This window comes from Neopsephotus bourkii, unplaced genomic scaffold (assembly GCF_033783945.1).
Source record: "Neopsephotus bourkii isolate Nb327-2 ecotype Australia unplaced genomic scaffold, CSIRO-AGI_Nbou_v1 NB_457, whole genome shotgun sequence".
NCBI classification, from domain to species: Eukaryota; Metazoa; Chordata; class Aves; order Psittaciformes; family Psittacidae; genus Neopsephotus; species Neopsephotus bourkii.
This window is the reverse complement of record NW_026900959.1, coordinates 1,173,247-1,194,056: the sequence shown is the minus strand read 5'-3', so window position 1 is coordinate 1,194,056 and position 20,810 is coordinate 1,173,247. Positions and strand designations below refer to the sequence as shown.

The window sequence follows — 20,810 nt, the reverse complement described above, 5'->3', positions numbered from 1 at the left end:
AACTTGACCTGAATGGGGATGTTGAAGCTTACAACAAACAGCAGTTGCCCAGAGAGGCACAGTAATTGTTTACCAAACACAAGAATTAAACTGTTTAGTATGCTGCTACCTGTACAACCTAAAAAGTGCACTCTGTGTTCAATATTCCAGTCTGTGAGTTGTGTCTAAATGAGGAAATTGCTTTAATATCACAGTCAAGATGACTTCTGACTGTGTAAGGAGCTGCTTTTCCAGGCAAGAGGTACTGTATTGTGGTAGATGGTGATCCTGTTCCCTGCTTTGCTATTACACTTCATCTGCATTTGTTACTATTCCAACTTGTAAAGGGTTTTGAGAGTCACTTCTGTTTCAGTTCTGTTCTCTGCAGTTCTAATGCCATCTTCTCACTGTTGCTTTTCAGCCAGGAGCAGCTTCTGTTGCATAGGGCAGATGGATTTGCAGTTGTATTCTTTGAGCATTGAGCCTAGTAAAGCTCTTTAGGAGAATTACTAGCCTTACCTAAAGCCAATGGCAACAAGATTAAGGTATCACTGTATTATTTCAGTGGGAGGGAATGGAAGTTTGCTGTTGTTTTTCTGGCTAAGTCCTGAGGTTTAACAAGAATGGTTGGTTGTATAAATTCACAAAACCACAGAACCACATTATTTTGACCATATGACTAATGTCTTAAGTTGCATTATCTCTAGGCTATCTAAGAACACGATATAAATGCATCTGTGAATTCTAAGCCGTCTTAAGATGCATACATCCTATGACACTGCTTCTTCCTTCCCTTAGCTTGTATTGTTCCTGCTTCCATTTAAAATGTGACTTAATTTAAGCTCCTGCTTCTGAAGGCTGGTGATAAGGGTTCTTGCTGCCATTGCCCGTATGTAGATTTGGCAGCATGAAGAGTAATATCAGGAGGATGTGGTAAACTTCAGGATACTGTCTGAGCCACACTCTGCTATGGAAGAGCAGAGAGCCCTGCTTACCTCTCAGCACACAGAGCTGCAAGATAGGCACTGGTCATGTTAATGTGACTTGGGGAGCTACAGGATAAAGCTTGGTCAAGAGATGGGTCCAACCTTTATTTTAGGGAGCTGAATAGAAAGTTAAAAATAAGATGTGTAATAATAATAGCAATGAGTAAATCACTCAGGCTGTCAAACCCAAAGTTGAGCTCCCGGTTGAGCCTGGGTCTTGCCTGCTCAGAACATGACTTTTATCCTCAAAGACTGGCAAAGTTGGAGAGAGAAGGGGAGAACAAAGGCAAAAAAAAAGAGAAAATGGAAATATGGGGGGTTAGGACTGCTTGAGAAGGTGTATATTTGGTTAATTTACTTAGGGTGAGAAGCTTGTGCAGGGAATTGAAGATGTGAAGTGCTATATGTATTCCCTGTTTGGAAACTGGTATCTTGCCTGTGTATGTTACACATAGATACCTATGTAAATAAGACTGGGAGAGTCCCAACACTTAAATACACCTTTACCAAACCAGGACCAGAGTGCTTGCAGAACCCCTGGGGAAGGTGCTGAGTTCATGGCCATAGAATGCTTCTTCAGCATCACAAGGCTGCAGCGCTCAGAACAAACATGGATGCTCGGGAACTCTCTGGAAATCCTTCTCCCTGAGTGCAGGTTTCCCAGACTTGCCCAAGCCAACAAAACCAGCTGAATTACTGTCTGCTGCTTGAACCGCGGCTTGGGCTCTGGCTCCGCTGTGTTTGTGCTCTCCCCCTGGCAGGGCCAGCGGCAGTGTGAAGCTTAGCTGGCCCTCATACAAATTCCACTCCCCTCCCTGGTAAGCAGGGAGCTTTGTGCGCTCTTTGTGTGCAGCAGGATTGCAGGACTGGTACTTGGGAGAGAACAAGTAACCAGCTGGCTCCTGCAGTGCTGCAGGGCACAGGAGTGGGGATTTTTGCCACAAGGTAACCCCTCTCTTTACTGCTGTTACATAGTTTTCATCCTGTCTCCATACTTCTGAGGGATTAATAAATTTTTTAATGGCCTCTCCTAGTAGAGATGTATTTAAAGGACTCCTGGAATGACTCTTGAGAAGTAAATTGAACAGTAGGAATGCTTTATCCCAGCTGCCTTTGGTTTTGTTGCCTGGTCACTTCTAAGAAGTGGAATGAATGCGAAGAATCACTCTTGAAAGTGAATGAAGGGAAATGAAGTCAATAGTAAAACCCGTCATGGTAACTTGAAAGTATCCTTGTGTTCCCTTCCCCCTCTACATCCATAAATTAGGGATGAGGCTGGAATGCAGAGGGTGTTTTCTTTTATACCACCAGTACTAAATAGCTCTTGTCATTTTCCTCACTCTTGTGCTTAGAGTTGCAGTATCCTCTGTTGGGAGCTCTCTCTGCAGCAGACATGTATTTAACCAGCCTTTCTGATCACGTTGAGGCTAACACTCTTTAGCTTCACAGCCTTAATACACAATATATTGGGACTCCTGGTAAATGTGGTGTGATGTTGGGGTGGCTCAAACAATGAGTGCATTCTGTAGCTTAAAAATACTCAAAGCCTTGGAAGAGCTTTTGTTTTGTCTCTAGTGGTTTTGGTTGGTTTTTTTTTCCCCCCTCCTTACAAAGAGGTACATGACTACAAACCAGAATCAGTACTGGAAATAAGAAAGTCAGTAAAAAGTCCTGTATTGTTGTGATTAGCTGCGACTTTAGTTTTGAGGTTTTGGAAGTTGCATCTATTCAGTACTCTGAAGAGGAAGGTTTTGCCTCACGGTGGATCAGAAAGGACCAAACACGTTCACGCATGATTTGCACGTACTTATGGTGCCCAGGTTCTCCTGGACAGACTTCTGCTCAGCTTTCAGAGTGTTGACTTGATCTTCAGAGATAATGTGGGAAGAATGGCTCAGGTATGCACAGTAATTGTGTATTGAACTCAAATACTTCACTGTCTTTATCCCTCATGAGGTTCATCCAGTCCTGCTGCTGCCTCAGTTTGAGGCTTTTTGAGCCTCATGGGATTTTTATAATAATCCTAAAAGTTGGTTTCTTTGTGATTTCTGTTCCAAAGTATCCTTGGAATGATCACTTAATACTTAGTTTGATCAAAAAGGTTTCTTCTGTGCTTAAGGCTGGCAAACTGAGGTAGTGGGCTCTACATTTGCTCAGTGAATTGTCTTTACTCCTTAAGACAATACCAGGCTAGAAGTAACCTGCTCTGCATTATAGACAAGAATGATTTCAGTTGTTGCTTTGGAAAATTCCAGAAATGGTATTTTGAGCCACTGGGAAGGTGCAGAAACAGGGACTAAGGATCAGAATGGTTTTTAAAATACTGCAATTCTTTGTTAGTCCTTGGGAACATCAGGAGATTGCTCCACTTGTGCAAACAGACCGATTGACTTGCTCTCTGCTTAGGCAGCAGATCAACGTGGGTCCAGCAACTTGCCCAGAAACCTTTTGGGTCTAGTGAAATAAAGACGCTCTTTGTTCACTGCCGTGATTGACTTGCTGCTGTGGAGTAGGTGACATGTTTTGCCTACCAAGCATGTTTTATAAGCAGAGTTTATATAAAGTTCATGGTACATTAAAATAGATAGCCTCTTCTGTACTAATAAAATAGCTTTTATTCTATTATTGGGAACAAATTTAATACAGAATTGCTTTTCAGGCTCTCAGTGGGCCTCTTGGAACTAAGTAATTGGGTTGCATTATTTTCTTTTGCTTGTTTGGATGCCTAAAGCTGTTTTATTCTTCTATTCCATCGACCAGTAACAGTGCTCAAACTTCAGCACAACTTTTTCTCTTAGCATTTCAGTAGAGCTGCTTGTGATAGTCCATGTGTGGTTCTTGTTCAGCATTCACTGAAGGCCCCCAGAGTATGAAAGTGTTTTTTTAGCCTCTGTCATGTAATTTTCCTTATTTCAAACACTGCTTTCCTTTAAAGGGGGGGAAAAGCGTTGTTGTTGGAGGGATGTGTTGGATTCCTTTATTCATCTGTCTTTGAACAATGTATTTTCACTTGAACTGGTCATTTTTCATATGTGCACTGGCCCAGTGCCTCAGATTTTCAGGCCAGCTGTGTCCTGCCTGACAGACCAGGTGAATTACAGCAGCAACAGCTGGTGTAATAAATATTGACTGTGAATTCTGAAATTGGGATTGTTCTCTTTGGAAGCCCCTGGGAAACGGGTCAGGTTTGTGGTGAGTGACTGTTCTCTTATTAGATGATGTATCAGAAGGTTAAGAATTGCTCGGGAGCTTCTGGTATCTTTCCTTTTCACAGGGTGAACTGCAAACGCCTCAAGCATTTCTTAAAGCATTATCAGGGGCTTGAGATAAATGTGGCCCTGTCATTCCCCTTTCCTAGTTCTAGAAACCTTGTTTTGATTCCTTTGGTTTGTCAGGTTCCTGTCTTCTTGTCTACCATAAGAAAAGCAAGTCTCATTTGAAGGTAGTGAAGGTAAGTGTCCAGACCTTGCTGGTGGGAGCACTTAAAGTGAAGGTGTATCATTGAAGCAATGCATAAAAACCTTAGAGCAGGTTGAGAAAGTAAAAGGTCACTGCAAAGGAGAAGCAGCCTTGATGCAGTTGCCAGGAACTCAAGTGTAGCTGTTGTAACTGGGAGAGCTGTGAGGAGGCTTTGAGGACTTCTGGGAGCATGGGCTCTGCACCCTTTGCAGGTGCTGATGGGTCCCTGACCCATCAGTTCAGTGGGAGTTTTGGGATCACTGCCTTGGCTTGGCTGTAGTGTGTTTTGCTCCTTTAAAGTAGGGTTACAGCTGTACTGTAGTTTTGTTTAATTCATAGCATCCCTCGGTGATGTACATGTGCAATAAGAGGAAAGAGATTTTAGGCTGTGTAGGGGATGCCCTCCCTTTCATCCTTCCTTACTTTCAGATCACTGAAACCCATTATTTGGAAGTATTTAGTCTCTGCAGTGTTTCTAGTATTGACCAGAAATGTTTATGAAGGGCTATTTAGATGAAACTAAGTACATCTGTGCAAATAAGCACTTCTAAACACTCTAGTAACCCCTGAGCTGTCTATCCCAAGTTATACAAGAGGGAGGAGCTTAGTACAGGTATTGCAGGTACGCTACAGGAATGTAGATCTACATTTCTGTCTTGGTTTTGCTTTTGTCAGAATGATGGATTCACCTTCTGTGTCTGGTGTTGCCCTGTAGTGTTTTAAAACAATCTCAGCATTTGAAATGTCTTCAGCATTTAAATGCTTCATCTCAAAGATGCCTGAAGATGTTTAGGCAGAGGAGAGAGACAAGGCTCATTGCCAAGTCACAGTTAGCTTGGTGGAATCTGTTAACAGATAATGCTATCTAACTATATCCTGTGAGGGGTATGGTTATCAGATAAGGTTCTGGTGGTTATTTGTCTTTGATGCTGATACTTGAAGAAGAGGGCATTGAAATTAATTCAGCAGTAAACAACAGAATGCTGCAGTTCCCAAAGGCCAGTGGTGCTGGTGACAACTGAGGGCTATACATATGCTTCTCCCTTAAATATTCTTCCCTGGTGCTCTTTGCATAGAAGGGATCATTTACAAGCTTCTGGGCAGTGAGAGCAGCCCTCGGTGTTTGCAAGACTCCCACCTAGAGACTGTAGCAAAAATAGCATGCACAAAAGGGAGGAGGCAGAGGGAAGGCAGCGCGTTCTATAGATGCTCTTTTGCCCGTTGCGGTGCTGAAGGACTAAAATAACCTTCTATGTAACTGTCATGGGAATTGTAGGTACCATTTGAAAAGGAAAGGATAACGTTGGTGCTTTTTATTTTGGCAACGAGGGTGTTAATACAGATGAAAATACCCAAGTGAATCAGTGCACTGCGGAAGATGAAATGCTTCCCCTGTCAGTTCTCAAACACTATTAAATCCACCCAGTTCAACACCAGTGCCTTGATGTCTGTCTCTTTCTTTGACCAAGGTATGGGAATACAATATCCTTAACGGTGAGTTACTGGATTTAAAATGTGTGGCTGGTTGCTTTGCTCTCCAGTACTGATTGTGTGGTATGAAATATGCATCTCAGCCCTGGTTTGGGGCTGGTTAAGAAGATATCTATTTTCTGCCTACTTTTTTTAGCACATTTGTTTTGTCCTTGGAAAGGGAACAGTCCAGGATCACAGCGTAAAAGGCATGTTGGATTCTAGAGATGTATCTTGAGTTTAGAAACTATTTAATTTGTTATTGTGATTGCTGCTAAAGAATGCATTCTGTTTCTAATGTAAAATTGATCCAAGTACTTGAAAAGGTCTTTTGCATAGGGTTGGTCTGCACCAGGGAGTTTTCAGACCCTTGTCACCACTGACTGAGCCTGCTGGACTTTTGGAGGTGTGGGGGTGTTAGTACTGGGAGTTCATTCATGCGTTTGAGTATCAAGACAAAACAGGACTTGGATCACCGACATTGGGCATAGATGATAGTGAAAGTTAAAGTAAACGCAGAAAGAATGAATGCCTAGAATGGTTCCAGACAAGTGGTTAGCTTTCTGCTGTATTTGAGATATGTAGAATTATTACTTCTAGGCATCTACATCAGTAAATATATATTACATCAGAAAATGGAGGTTTTATCCCTTTAAAGTAAGGTTTTTCTAGCTATTGTTGTTGCCTGATCTAATCCTAAATCTTTTGACCTTGTAAAACTTTTCAGTGACTTCACCAAGTAAGCACTAGGATGAAATTTACCCATCTATGCTTAGATGGATATATAAGATTTTTAAGGCAATTTTTTCTTTGCTGTTCTCCTTCCACATACATGTGCACTTTTAGATCTGCTGCTAACTTGCGTATTGTCTTCTCTAAGACTGGCATAGCTTGCAATGGTTTTCAGAACAGTAATTATTCTGTATAGTTCTCACTATTGATACGTGAGTTATCTTAGTTTTCTTCAATGAATTGATAACTTCCTTAAGGTCTTACCCTATCAGAGGATTACAACAGTGTGGTTTGCATTGTAAGGAGTAGTCAGAATTAGATTGCTCAGTTTGCTCTTGGCTCTTTCTGTAGACTGGATTTGACTGTGTGTTATCTTTATGGCCTGTTCACCTGTGATAGGTACATACTGAATGCCATATCTTCATCTGAATAGTATGTGGGTTTAGGTCTTACAGATGTGAGAGGAATCACTTAATCTTGTTCACAAACACGTGAATGAATGGCTAAAGTAACCATAAACCCCCAGGAAAAAAAATAATGTGTTCTCAAATCAAGGTTTTCCTATGTGTGATGTGGATCCTGGTTTAACTACACAGAGGTTTACATCACATTTATGGCCTTAACACAGTGTTCTTGGGAAATAGCAGCCAGTTTGTGTTTCAGCAGTGTCAGGTTATTGTGGTGAGGGAGGTCCACGGAGATAATCTTGTGTTTAGCCATAGTTAGGTGGCAGTTTGTGCTGGGTATGTGGAAAACAGAGCTGAGCTGTATGGACCCATTAATGCCAAGAATCTGACTCTGCATCTTTTGGCTGGTGTGTCTGGGCTGTCTTTGCATTGTGCTGTGCTCAGACACACAGACTGCATGCTTCTGGCTGCTCTGTAATGCAGTTATGGAAGAACAGCTTGCTCATGTCCTCGGAGGCCACCGCCCATGTGTTTGGGACAACCCAAGGATGATGTAAGTTTCTTTTTGGTATTAAGATGAATAAGAGGAAAGTCCTGCGTGTTTTACTGCTTCACAATGAAATACCCCTGTTGCTGTTCATGATAAGATAGCGTCTGTGCTATGCTGCATGATAGTTCTGGTTTAAATCCAGCAGTAGCTTTTGGTCTGTAGAGCAGGTACCAGCCCTTTCATAACTAAAACATGTAGAACCCATCCAATAAAAAATGTGGATGCACCGTTTATCTCCATTAGACTGACATGAGAGCAGACTAGCCTGAAGACTTGCATGTGTCAAAACTTGCAGGTATTTTCTTCTGCAGAAAACTAGATTTATATGTTTGTTTTGTAGCTTGAAGTGAGTGTTTGAAGAATGATTTGGCTCCTGCTTCTGCTGTTTGAAAGTACGAGGGGCGTGTGTGCGTTTGAGAACATGAATCAGTGTGTGTGAGCTTAAGTCATAATTTGTCCTTTTTGCTCTACAAGCAGATCAGTTTGATACTAGGTCATTGTCAATGTATATTCCCCATTTAATTTTAGCACTCCATATAAAAGTGTGCGTGGTAATGGAAACTGTCCTCATCCAGAAGAGATACTCAAGTTTTTTAGAGAGTCTGTTGAATTGATTTCCTAATTTTCTGTAGCTGTTTTTGTTCCACTTCCTTGCATTCCTTAGACACTGATGTCTGAACATCTCCACCCTAAGATGTTTTGCCCTTGAGTTACTACATGTGTTCATAGTCCTTACAAAATAAAATAGCTTTGAAATTGTATGGGTAATGATTGTATCTAAATCTCTTACCAGAAAGAATGGAGAAAATAAAGGTAGAAGTATGTATATACATAATTGCTCTGCTCTTACAGTACACACAAAAGCCATTTCTATACTATACTGGAGTCACAACAGAGAAACACCTCTAAGAGGTGATGATGTAAAACCTTTAAAACCAGTTCAGTCCACAACACTGAACTTGGAACTCTGGCATGGAGAACTGTATGTACTAGTATGAAATGTATAGCTTGAAAAAATGACTTACGTGTTTTCTAAGAACTCCCTACTTGCACTTTACTTCAACATAAAAATACTTAAACTGAATCAAAGTGTACATTTTCTTTTTTACTTATAATTATAGTTTTCTTGAACACTTCATATTTAGGAGAATTACGAACTTAATGGGTTTATTTCTGTTCCCATGCAGCGGATATAATTTCTACAGTAGAATTTAACCATTCTGGAGAGTTGTTAGCAACAGGAGACAAAGGAGGTAGAGTTGTCATCTTTCAACAGGAGCAGGAGGTGAGTGCTAACTACGCGAGGTATATTTAATACTCTGCTCTGTTCCCATTCATTCCTTTCTTAAAGAGGAGGTTACACAAAGTGCATGATGTGTAATAAGCGATTAAAATAATGAAACCTAAGAGTGAAGAAATTACTGAGGACTTTAGTGATGCTGTTGGAAATTAATTGGTCTTCAAACACTCTTTGGCTGTGGTCTAAAGAGTGCTTAAGGTGAAAATAAAGAAGGGGCTAGGACACAAAAAGACCTTGGGGAAGCTGAAGCTGGTTGGTTTGTAATGACTCTACTTGGCTGTGATGATTATTTCAGATTTCACTGTAGTGGGGGAAATGGAAGTTGTCCCTAAGTGAGTTTGTAACTGACCTAAGATGTCTTTGTCCATTCTGATATCAATCAGGTAAAATCCTAGAATAATAGTAGCAAAGGTATCTCTTTAATTTTATACTTGTTCTTTTGGTCTTTGCAGAATTCTACAGACTACTCTTCTGATGCTAGGAAAGGCCCTCTACCTTAGTGTTGAGAGGAGAAGTGAGATGGAGTGCTTGGTTTTTTAACTAAAGCTGTAGTTAGAAGTTGACTAGGTTAGAACTAGACTAGGATGAAAGGCACTTCTGTCACTGCCTAAAAAGGTCGTGCTGGTACTTCCTTCCTTAGTGTTTCATTCAGTTTCAACTCTAAAAGTCCTCAGCTTTAAGAATCCCACAGTTCCCCAGAGCAAGCTCCTTTCTGCTGGTAAGAGCCAACTCCAGGACAGGGCCTTCTCTTGACAAGTCACTGTGGTCAAGGGGAGCCATCTAGTGGGGTGTTCCCAGCTGGCCTCCCTCTGCCTGGGTTGCTTTGGCCAGAGTCTGGGGTGCACACAGTCCCTCCTGTAATCTGCCTGTAGTTTTGGGGGGCACAAACCCTGGTGTTTTGTCACTCTGAGCTTCAGCTTGCATCCTTTAAGGATCCTTTAATGAAGCTTAAATAGCTGTTTGCTTGCTTGCAAATGAGTTGTCTTTAAATGCCTACATTTGGTTTTGATGTGTAACCTGTGGCTCATATCCTTACGATCTATGAAGCTGGGTATAGTGGGAACCACCTGGGTTATCAGATTGAGTTGCACAGTGTTGTTTTTGGCATAATTTGACTTCTCTGTGTTTAGGGAATGAGCAATGGGGACTTGATTCCCAAGTGCATTAGTAGTGAGTTATGCTACAGGCACATCTGTCTAGAGCAAGTTTTATGTATTAGGAGTATCTAAAAGACAATGAACTATTCGAGTTGGATTTATGTACCACTTCCTATCCCACTGCATTTGAGTGCTTTTCAGACTATATGTACAGGAAAAAAATCACTAACCCATAAGCACAATAAGCTTAATATACAAACCTGTGCAACTTCACTCACTACCAAAAGGCTGCCACCTCTGGGCCTGGAACATGATGGCCCTTCTGCAAGGCGAAGCAAGTGACATTACACAAGGAGCAGGCAGGAAATGAATACTGTATCTAATTGAAACTGAAGGAGGAATTTGCGTAGGCAGCCTGTAATTACCTAAATTGGAATTTAACATGAGGCACTTGGGCCAACACCTCTTCTTGGGTGGATTTTTTTGAGTGCCATGAGATAGTTTGATGGTTTAAATGTTGTCTTTATCCCAAGGGTGGATTTCATCTCTTTATATATTACTCTAGTCCTTTACTACTCTACTAGAGCTTTGCTAGACTCCACAAGAAGTATATTTAAGACTCAGTCGCTATGGTAAGTATGGAATTTAAGGAAAGTTCTCTGAATCATGACCAGCATTTCCTAAAGCACAATAGATTTCCTTTCGAAGTTGCCTGCTCTGGGCAGTGACCCTGCTTTAACTTGCTAGGTCTAACTGAAACTTGGAACAAAGGTTCTTCCATTCTCTAGGGTGGGAAAGCCAGTGCAATTGATAGGTGTGGTACAACATCCTAGTGCCAAATTGTATTTCTAAGCATTTTGTCCACATTTCCCTCCCCCACAGCTTATTGTAAAGTGGTAAGAACTCCTGCCAGCTATTAATGTAAGGGTATGAAGCAAGAGAAAATGATGTGAGGAATGTGATACATGCGGGCTTGCAAGGATCATATCAAGAAGTAGGTTCTAGTGAGGTACTAAGGGATGAAATGAATATAGATGGACGTGAGACACACAAGGGAAGGAAGGAGCAAAGTACCTAGTCAAGAACATATGCCAGGAAAGGCAACGTCATGAAGGGGGTGGGACAGGAATATGCTGCAAAATTAAGCTTAAATTAATTTCAGGTATTTCTGGTAAGCACTGCTTCCAAAATGGGAATTTAAGGTTCAGTTCAGTGCAGTATTGGTGTTAGGAAGCCACTGCCTAAAACATAGCTTGTAGGAAGAGGAATTGTGCAGGTTTGGAGGCTTTTCAGTTTTCCAGACATTTCCATCCTCACAGGCTGACTGCAGGTGTGACTTTTCATGTCAGAGGTGTATTATAGCAGAGGTGGGGTTTTTTTCCTTCCCACCCCCATCTCCAAATGAGGAAGAAAAAGCTGCTTAAGCACTTTAGAAGGTCTTGGGGAATGTGGAGCTGCTTGTATAAATTTAGAGGTGACATGTGGGATTTCGATAGTGTGCCTAGCAAGCTGAACTTGCCCACAGAGTAGATCTGACATATGTGTGGCTGTGTCATTCTCTTGGGGAATGTTCTTCTTAAAAGACAAAGGTGGAAATACTAAAGATGGGAGAATGATGAAGATTTTTGAGGGGTTTTTTGGTTGGTTTGGTTTTTTTTGTTTTTTTTTAGGAAAAGAAACCTTACCATGCCTACAATGTTTAGGTAAAATGTTAGTTTGTAAGCTGAGCTGCTTGGAATTAACATGAGAACTTATTGGAGATGATATTCATGTGGCTGAGGGGAGTTTCTGGGAATCCAGAGTTGCTGCCATAACTGTCTTTGACGTTTTCTTAGCCAAAATGGTAGGAACTGTAATCAAAACCTTGCAGAAGAGATGATCCTCGTTTTTGTTTGTTCCACAGGCTCGTTGCAGTTAAGGCAAGTTGTACTCCAAAGGGTACTGATGGCAGGTCTGGCACAGGCAACCAGAGAGTGTAGTCTCAACCTATTTTATGCTATTTTTTTATGCTAACTAGCAATCTGCCTGTGTATCTTGCTGCATAAATATCTAGTCCTGGCTTCTGCCTGCAGCCTTGAAAAGCATTCTGCACATTGCATACATACCTTGATCATTTAATTCTCTTTTTAGAACAAAACCCAGTCTCACAGTAGAGGAGAATACAATGTTTACAGTACCTTTCAAAGCCATGAACCAGAGTTTGACTACTTGAAAAGTTTAGAAATTGAAGAGAAGATCAACAAAATTAGGTGGTTACCCCAGAAAAATGCTGCTCAGTTTTTATTGTCTACAAATGGTAAGTTATGACTTCACAGTTAATTTTGCATGGTAACCTCGCTGCATACATTTGCTATTAGGATTTTTGTCTGATTCTCTCCACTTCCAAAAGGCCAGAAGCAAGTTGGTTTTTAGTCCATGTGTCTAGGGATGTGGCTGTGCAGGAGTTACACTGTTTGAATTGTCCTGTTCTTCTGGCTCACCTGGATGCAGGAGTTTCATAGCATGGGGTGATGTATTTGTCTTTTCTGATATGGTTGTTTTAGAGCAAAGGGGCTTGGTGAAGATGTCATTGAGTACCTTCACCTGTGTATCACTGACTGTGAGCGAGCTGACATTAATCATTCATAACAGTCCTCATTCTAATTGAAACTTGCTGTAACTTTATAAAGAACAAACCGCGGAGGAGGTCTTTCAAATGCTTTTTATCTTGTTTTCTCCAAGCAGTATTTTTGTCTCTTTCGGTACACGTAGGTGGTCTTGCTTGAAGGCTTCGTGTTAAAGTGCATCAACTGTGAAGATGAGTATCTTTCCTACAGCTTTGATTTTTTTAAAAAACTGTGGCTGCTTTATTTCAGATAAAACCATAAAGTTATGGAAAATCAGTGAAAGGGACAAAAGACCAGAGGGTTATAATTTAAAGGAGGAAGATGGACGGTATAGGGATCCTACTACAGTTACAACACTACGGGTGAGTAGTTCACTTGGTGGATTAGCTACACTCAAGTGATCTCTCCCTCCCCTGGCACCACAGATTAGCCTGTGGTTTAGTGAGTAACTGTCCCATCACATTATTAAGGTTACATTTTCTGTGATGCTAGCTGGCAGGCATTTACTTCTGAGGTGATACTGAGATATTTTAATTGACTTGATGTATGCGAGCAGTGTGTTTGAGTGCCGTTGTGTTTGAAGTACATCTGCATCTCAAACTTCCATTGTTTTGTGTTTTGCAGGTGCCAGTATTCAGGCCCATGGACCTCATGGTTGAAGCTAGTCCACGAAGAATATTTGCCAATGCTCACACGTATCACATCAATTCCATCTCCATTAATAGTGATTATGAAACGTACTTATCTGCAGATGACTTGCGGATTAACCTGTGGCACCTAGAAATTACAGACAGAAGTTTTAGTATCTTTTTTTGGTTACAACAAAATCCAAAGCTGTTGGATTTTCTTTCCTTTCATGAAAAGCTTTTTGTATAGTGTGTCTCTCCACATCCTGGTTATTTCTGTTTCTGCTGAAGTATACAGCATGAGCAGTATAAGGAGTAGTTGTCATTTGCATGGTGCAGAACTCTCTTAGAAGAGGAAAAAAAGCTGAAGGTTTCAAGTGAGATGAGCAGTTCTGGAAGGCAGGATCATGGTAAACTGTCTTGTGAACATATTCTCGATTTGCAGTAAGAAGCAAGTCAGAAGTAACATCCTTCTCTCAACAGTGCTTATGCCTTTTTGCCTTCTAGCCTAACCATCAGCCCCTCTCATGTGTGCACCTGCAGATGTTATAGGCAGTAGGATCACAGGAATATGTTTGCAGATGCCTTCTTTATAATGTAGTAGTTAGAACTGAAACAAAGTTCTATGTGAAGAATCTTTGACATATACTAAGCAGTCTTTCGCTGTTAAAAGCATTAACTTCAACCTGCTATAGAATGCAATGTTACAGTTTCATTTTCTAGACAAACTGTGAGACTTGATTCTCACTTTTGTCCAGTTTGTGGCTGGGTCCCACAGTCCTGCAAAAGCATGGGTGGATGCTTTTAAAGCTGAAAGATGGGTTGTGAAAACTGGAGACCGTTTCTTAACAAAATGCTGTAGATATTGTAGATATTAAGCCTGCCAACATGGAGGAGCTCACAGAGGTGATAACAGCGGCAGAGTTCCACCCAAACAGCTGTAACACATTTGTGTACAGCAGCAGTAAAGGAACGATTCGTCTCTGTGATATGAGAGCATCAGCACTCTGTGACCGACATTCAAAATGTAAGTTCTGTCCTGCACTGTCTGTTGTCATCTTTTGGAATATGATTATCTTGCTGCTAGATGAAACGAGGCACTGATTAGGAATAGATTAAGCATTGAATTGTGTGTATTTGTATTGGATTTCTGAAGTGTATTGATTAGATAGATCTAAAGCCTATATTCTAAATAAATCTTAAAGTTAGGTTCATGTTTTGCCAAAGTAATGAATAAAATTGTTAGCAGCTTAAGCTGGGGAGTCTGCTTAGACAGTGGGCTAGGAATGGCCTTCTGCAGGCTTCAGGAGGCCGAATACTAGTTGCTTGGTGTGTACTTGATGCTAGAAATCTTACATGTATGAATGAAGACTCCAAGTATTAGTGAGTAGTTCACTTACTTGGAAGTGGATTGTGGCAAGGTTATTGAGAGGTTGTTAACCTAATGTGGGTGTATTGTATTGGACGAGACACAAGCTTACTTCTTGAAATGCCTGCCTTATTTTCCTACAGTGTTTGAAGAACCAGAAGATCCTAGCAACAGATCATTTTTCTCTGAAATCATCTCTTCCATATCTGATGTCAAATTTAGCCATAGTGGTCGATACATGATGACTAGAGATTATCTGTCAGTGAAGATCTGGGATTTAAATATGGAAAACAGACCTGTGGAAACATACCAGGTATTTGGTAAAGATGATGTAGGCTAGAAATTATAAACCTTGAAGGATACCGAGTCTTAGTAATAGCATTGATGTAGCAGCTAGACTTTTGTCTACGGATGACTATATCCAGGGAAAGCAATGGTGGGATTTGTGTGTTTCACACATGTGCTTAAGGATCTTGCTAGCTGAAGGCTGACTGCAGAACCCAAATCCATGTTTGGGTATGAAAAAGCCTCCCTCTTACCCAGTAAAGGTTATCTTCAGCAGTAAGACAGCATAAGTCTTCAGATGACTTTATATTCTTGTGTTCCTTCCTGGACAAAGTGGGAGGAGGTAAAACATTTCCTTTGCAGAAGATGTTTTTAGCCAGCACTGAAAATTGCTGTGGTGTTTCCTGTATAAGGAAATTTGGGAAGGGATCTTCCCATCTGAGATAGGAAAATCATGTCATCAGACATCAGTCACCAAAGCATGATTTTTAGAAATAAGCAAAATCTTTCAGGTATCTGAAAGGGTAGTGAGGGTATGAGAGCTGCTTGGAGAGGGAAAGCATTCTGAAGGGCTGCTCAGTTCTGGGAGACAGCTCTTTCCCTTCCCTGAATGATTTGCTACTATTTGAGTTCATGTGAAGTCTTTGTAGAGCAGAACATATTAATTCAAGCCTCTGTTCATTCTGCTCCTCATCCATCCAGAGGAGGGAGCTGTGTGTGCTCTGGTGGAGAGGGTGCGAGCAGTCACGTACTTCATTCCATTTGGAACAGAGTCTGTGCAGGTTGTTTTACAGGTGTGCAGGTTCCATTTTCCTTCAGTTTATCTACCTCAGTTTTTTTCTTTTTGCAGGTGCATGAATACCTCAGAAGTAAACTTTGCTCACTCTATGAGAATGATTGCATTTTTGACAAATTTGAATGCTGTTGGAATGGATCAGACAGGCAAGTTTAATTCTCTCTATGCACTTAAGTTACTATTAAAATGGGCAGCTTGAGGCATGACCTCGTATCTGTCTGGTTTTATTCAAGGACTGACTTGGATAATATTTTAGTACTTCAATAAATTTACATGGATGTATATTAGCTCTTAATCCTTGATGTAGCAAAGCATGTTCTGATTAAGCTGCCCTGTCGGCAAGTAGGACACTTAGGAAAAGCCTTCTACAACAAGTTGTTAAGTTTGCCTTGCTTGGGCATGGCTGTGTAGCCAATAATAGCATTTAAGACAGCTATTGCTTTTGTGTTAATCATGTTATTAACTTCTTATTTGCTAGATCTAAATCAGTCCACTGTAGCCCTACCAGTATTGTCAGATAGAGGTTGTTGGGGTTTTTTTAAGTATTCTTTGAGGCAAAGGAAGGGCAGGGAAACTTGTAAGTGTGTATGTTTTATAAGGATCTCCTGTAAGGTATTATCACAAACTCAGTATGTTTGTTAGTACCTGTATTCATGCAACTTTTAGGTAACCGAAATTATGTGGCTAAAAATATGATGTATTTTGCTTTTGTTAGCTTGCTTCCTCACATGTGTGTGAGAAGCAAACTGAGTGATGACAAATTAAAGTGCTTAGATAACTGGACCTTTTAAGGTACACACTTTAAGGAGAAAGATACTATTTTTTTAGTCTATAAGACATTCCAATGCCTTAGTTTCACTTTAGCTTGTAGAAGGTAATGGCAAGGCTGCCTGCTTTCTGATTATACAATAAGGCATGATCTTCATTGGGACCCTCAGGCTTCATGCAAGGAGAGGTTATTTTCAACTGAACTGTTCCTTTCTTTTTCCCTCTCTGCAGCATTGTCATGACAGGATCTTACAACAACTTCTTCAGAATGTTTGACAGGAACACAAAGCGAGACATCACCTTAGAGGCATCCCGGGAAAACAACAAGCCCCGCACCGTGTTGAAGCCCCGTAAAGTATGTGCAAGTGGTAAGCGAAAGAAGGATGAAATCAGTGTTGACAGCCTAGACTTCAACAAGAAGATTCTACACACAGCCTGGCATCCTAAGGAAAACATCATTGCCGTAGCTACTACAAACAACTTGTATATATTTCAAGACAAAATGAATTAGGGTTGGCATTCCTACCTGAAGAGTCCACTTCCTGCATAGTTGAAATAGTTGAATCTAGCATTTGTACCTGTAAACGAAAGAGAATGAGAGGTCCATTATGGCACCCCCTTTCCAGTGTTTAAAAATGTGCCATATGACAACACACTTTTATAGCTACATGGAGAAAGCTCTGTTGATGTGTCACTGCGTTCTTCTCCATGTCTGCTAGCCATTTAGGTGAGGATAGGGCACTTTTTAATTTAAATGACTACTTGCACCATCTTGCCTAATGGACTAGATTGGACTGTATCAACATCGGTTTACTCCACTTTTTATGCCTTCCATTGTGATGACGTCCAACACAGGGAAAGCCTTCAGTCATGCTATGGGATTTAATTGTGTAACCTCATTACTGTATCATTTGTGGCCCCCTTTTTTTATTAAATACAGCTCATTCTTGCTGTGGCTTGTAGCATTCCTCCTCCTTCTGGCCTCCTGGACTCCCCCTTTCCCTTTCACCCCCCTCCACCTCGCCTTGGTGGTGGTGTAGAAAAAACCCAACAAAATAAAGCACATGAAATGGGTCCGTTTGGGGTCAGTGGTAAAGGGGGTCTGTGTTGCAACCAATGTTTTAATAAACAGTTGACTGTAATCACTCCTTGCCATGTCTGGCACCAAAAAAAAAAAAAAAAAAAAAGGAGAAAATAAGGAAAAAAACAAACTACTGAATAAAAGTGACAAAGAATGGAGAATCTGGGTTTTTTTTTGTTTTGTTTTTTTTTTTAATCTACCTCTTTATACAAATACTCTGTGTTTTACCTTAGATGCATGAAAATAAAATGATGTTTTTTGTAATGATTTTAACCAGTATTAATTATTTTTCATGGGAATGAAGAGAGGGAGGGATTTCACAGGTAGCTGCATTCGTTCATGAATGACCAGAACACCACTTCCATTTCAAGTCCATGAACTGCTGTCAGATTTTGCCACAATCTGAACACGTCAGATACTGTTCCAGTATCCTTGAAGGCTCTTTTTCAAAAACCCTATTGCGTAAATTGGAAGAGGAATAGAATTTTCAGGTTTTAAGATCTGTTTTACGGGACTAACGTCTTAATGTTTGGTTTTGTCCTGGTTTCTTCAATGCCTTGTTTTAGGATACGATACCTTTAATGCCTTGTTTAGAGTACAAAGTCCCCTGTGGCTTTTTAAACTGTTGTCTGAACTCTTGTCTGGCAGTATGATGTTCTGTAGTGCACAATACCACGTGATTACATAGATAATGACTACACTGCATTCTGAGATGCTCTATTTTCTGTATTTTATTGCTATCAGTAACTGAGTGGAAATGTAGTTTTACCATGCAAGTGTTGCTTTTGGCTTTGCAAAGTTACTGCACATACAGAAATGTTAAATGGTGCAACGATCAGAAAATACATGGAGTACAGAAGCTGCATGAAATAAGTGTTCATAGTTATTTGAGAGATTTAAACTCTTCAGCAAATAAGGCTTATCCAAAGATGAACTAGATATCGATGCTTTATAAGGCTCATGAGTTTTTACCTCCAGATATTTTTGCTAATTGTGCTTTTAGGTTTCCTCCTCCTTCAAAGAAATGTTCAGAATGAAGTTTGAAAGTCGTAGTGAACTTACCTTGACTGGGAGAATTTTCACTTTTCAGTTACCTATATTTCTGTGGCTTAGTTATAGGTAGTTATTATAATGCCTTTATTATTTGATCAACTAAGATACTGTTTCTGCTGTAAAATTATGGCTGGGTTAGAGGCTAACAAGACTACTGTTGCAGTCATACTTTAATTTAACTCCTTGTGCAGTGGTTTGAAAATGTAAAAATTCTAATATTTATTAGATCTGGTTCTCTTAAATACAGTATTTGTCTTGTAACATGCATGCCTGACCATGAGCCTTTGTAAGGGGTTTACCTTTATTTTTTTTTTCACCTGTTAGCCTTGTAAAGAATTGAACTGCCCCAGGGACAGCAACTGTTCTCCAATGGGTGAATAAACTAATAGGCCCTATTCCTGCTTGCATAGCATGTGACTAATTTTACTCATGACTATACTTGCTAATAGTTAAGGAAACAACTTGTTGAGTAACATTAATCATGTGTATAGGTGTTTACAGGATCAGGGCCAAGGTTTATTCTTTCTCTTATCACAAGGGCAAAGAGGTAGTTAGATGCTTCTTTTGCATCAGAGCTGGTAACATTCATCTCCGTTCTGCGAAGAAGGGTATAGGTTTAATGACTGCTATTTTGGGAAGTTGGAGGGTCATGGTGTTAAGACTGCCACACTTGTATCTATCCCGAATGATGCACTGAATACCTGGGAAGTCGCTTAGCACAGAGACAGAAGGAAGTGAGGATGTGAAGATGACACAGAAGGGAACAGGTAGACTTCCCAGAGGACAAAGTGCAGCCTCCAAGCAATACTACAGTCAAGCGAAACCACCTCAGACCTCAGCTGTGCATGTCGGGATGGAATCGGGGCTTCTAACATTAGTCTTGGGCAGGAGTTTTGCTTTTGGCAGTAGCAGCGATCCCTGGCATGTCATCTGAGGTTTAATTTATCCTCACCAAAACCAGCTACTGACTTCGGTGTCATACTATCCAACTAGAGAATTCTCTAAGCACACTGTCCATTGACATATGCTGTAAAACTTATATTTTATTAATAAAAGTATGCATAGAATACATCTTGTCAGGTTGCTTTTTATCCTCTGTCCTGGCCCTCTCCTTTTTCTCTTATTTGCAGGTGGTTTTGAAATTACTGATCTCTTCCCTCCAGCACATTGCCTGGTCCCCCATTACACTAATCTTGTGTTGTGATTTATGGGTGTCTCTTGGAGCACTTTCCAGGCAGGGGGTGCTGGGGTGCCCAATAGCAGCTATTCTGCTCTAGAGGTCTCCTCCAGCACCCCATGAAATAATACAAATTCTCAGTTCTCTGTCCTTTAATACCAGATGAAATACAGACAAGTTCTGTTCCCTGCTGTCTTATCTGGAAGCAGAATGCCAAGAACCACTACTTAAGCAGTTAGTATCTGTAAAATTACAGGCATTCTCTGAACCTCAGTGATCCTGCTTTCAACAGTTAACGTTCGGTGTAAATTGGTTATCCAACTGGTACAATGCTGGGGGGGTGGTGTCAGAGTTCTGTGGCTGTTGTGTCTTCACTATTTTCCTGTTGAGAAGTGCCTGATACCTTGAAAACAGTTGAATATGCAGCAACACCCTGCTTTCCCTTCCTGTTCTGTTGAGGCAGGACTAACTCCTACTCCAGCATTTATTATTTAACTGTATATTCTTTTACTCTCAGCCAAACTGGAAAAGCCACAGTTGGTGCTGATAAGCAGAAACCTGTACTTCCCCCTCTCAGGGAGGAGCTGCTGGGTGATGGAATGCTAATACTTTTGTAATTGTTTTATTGTTGGCTCTGGAATTAGTTGTTCATAGGCACAACATCATCTCCTTCGCACTGATCTTCAGCTTTTCACCTCTGGCTGCAGAGAAGGTGTACAGCCCCCCAGTTCACAGGATACACTTCTGACAAATTGAACAAAAGCTGTTTCCTCTTGCCCTTTGCCGTGTCATTAATAAATCCAAGGATGGATGTACTGGATTGAGATGGGAGAGGTATGCTGGAAGTGAGGTTGCTGTTTAATGACTAGTGGTGTCTTGCATGACTTGTCTTGTGTTTGCTTTTAGCAAACATTTATTTAACCTGATACAGGAAGGTTTGGGCTTGTAAAAATGAGTGGTGGAAGAAAGCGATAGCCGCTGGAATAGAAGGAGTGAGCATTTCTTTCTACACCGATACAACTGAGATACTAAGAAACTGTGAGTTCCGTTTCTATACCAAATCTACCTT

At 40.7% G+C, this 20,810-nt stretch overlaps 1 protein-coding gene across 4 annotated transcripts in view; it reads left to right on the top strand.

Moving 5' to 3' along the window:
- PPP2R2A (protein phosphatase 2 regulatory subunit Balpha) overlaps window positions 1-19,635 on the top strand; it is a 39,859-nt gene extending 20,224 nt beyond the window's left edge. For 3 of the 4 annotated variants that reach the window (XM_061349732.1, XM_061349729.1, XM_061349730.1), the window contains exons 3-10: window positions 8,771-8,868; window positions 12,111-12,276; window positions 12,836-12,948; window positions 13,211-13,388; window positions 14,075-14,239; window positions 14,725-14,894; window positions 15,717-15,808; window positions 16,662-19,635. In XM_061349732.1, coding sequence (XP_061205716.1) covers window positions 8,771-8,868; window positions 12,111-12,276; window positions 12,836-12,948; window positions 13,211-13,388; window positions 14,075-14,239; window positions 14,725-14,894; window positions 15,717-15,808; window positions 16,662-16,941 — 1,262 coding nt within the window. In that variant the 3' untranslated portion in view covers window positions 16,942-19,635. Of the gene's footprint in view, window positions 1-1,563; window positions 2,181-8,770; window positions 8,869-12,110; window positions 12,277-12,835; window positions 12,949-13,210; window positions 13,389-14,074; window positions 14,240-14,724; window positions 14,895-15,716; window positions 15,809-16,661 lie in introns of those variants that run through there. The other variant, XM_061349731.1, reaches the window with a different exon arrangement.
- Window positions 19,636-20,810: the final 1,175 nt, after the last annotated feature.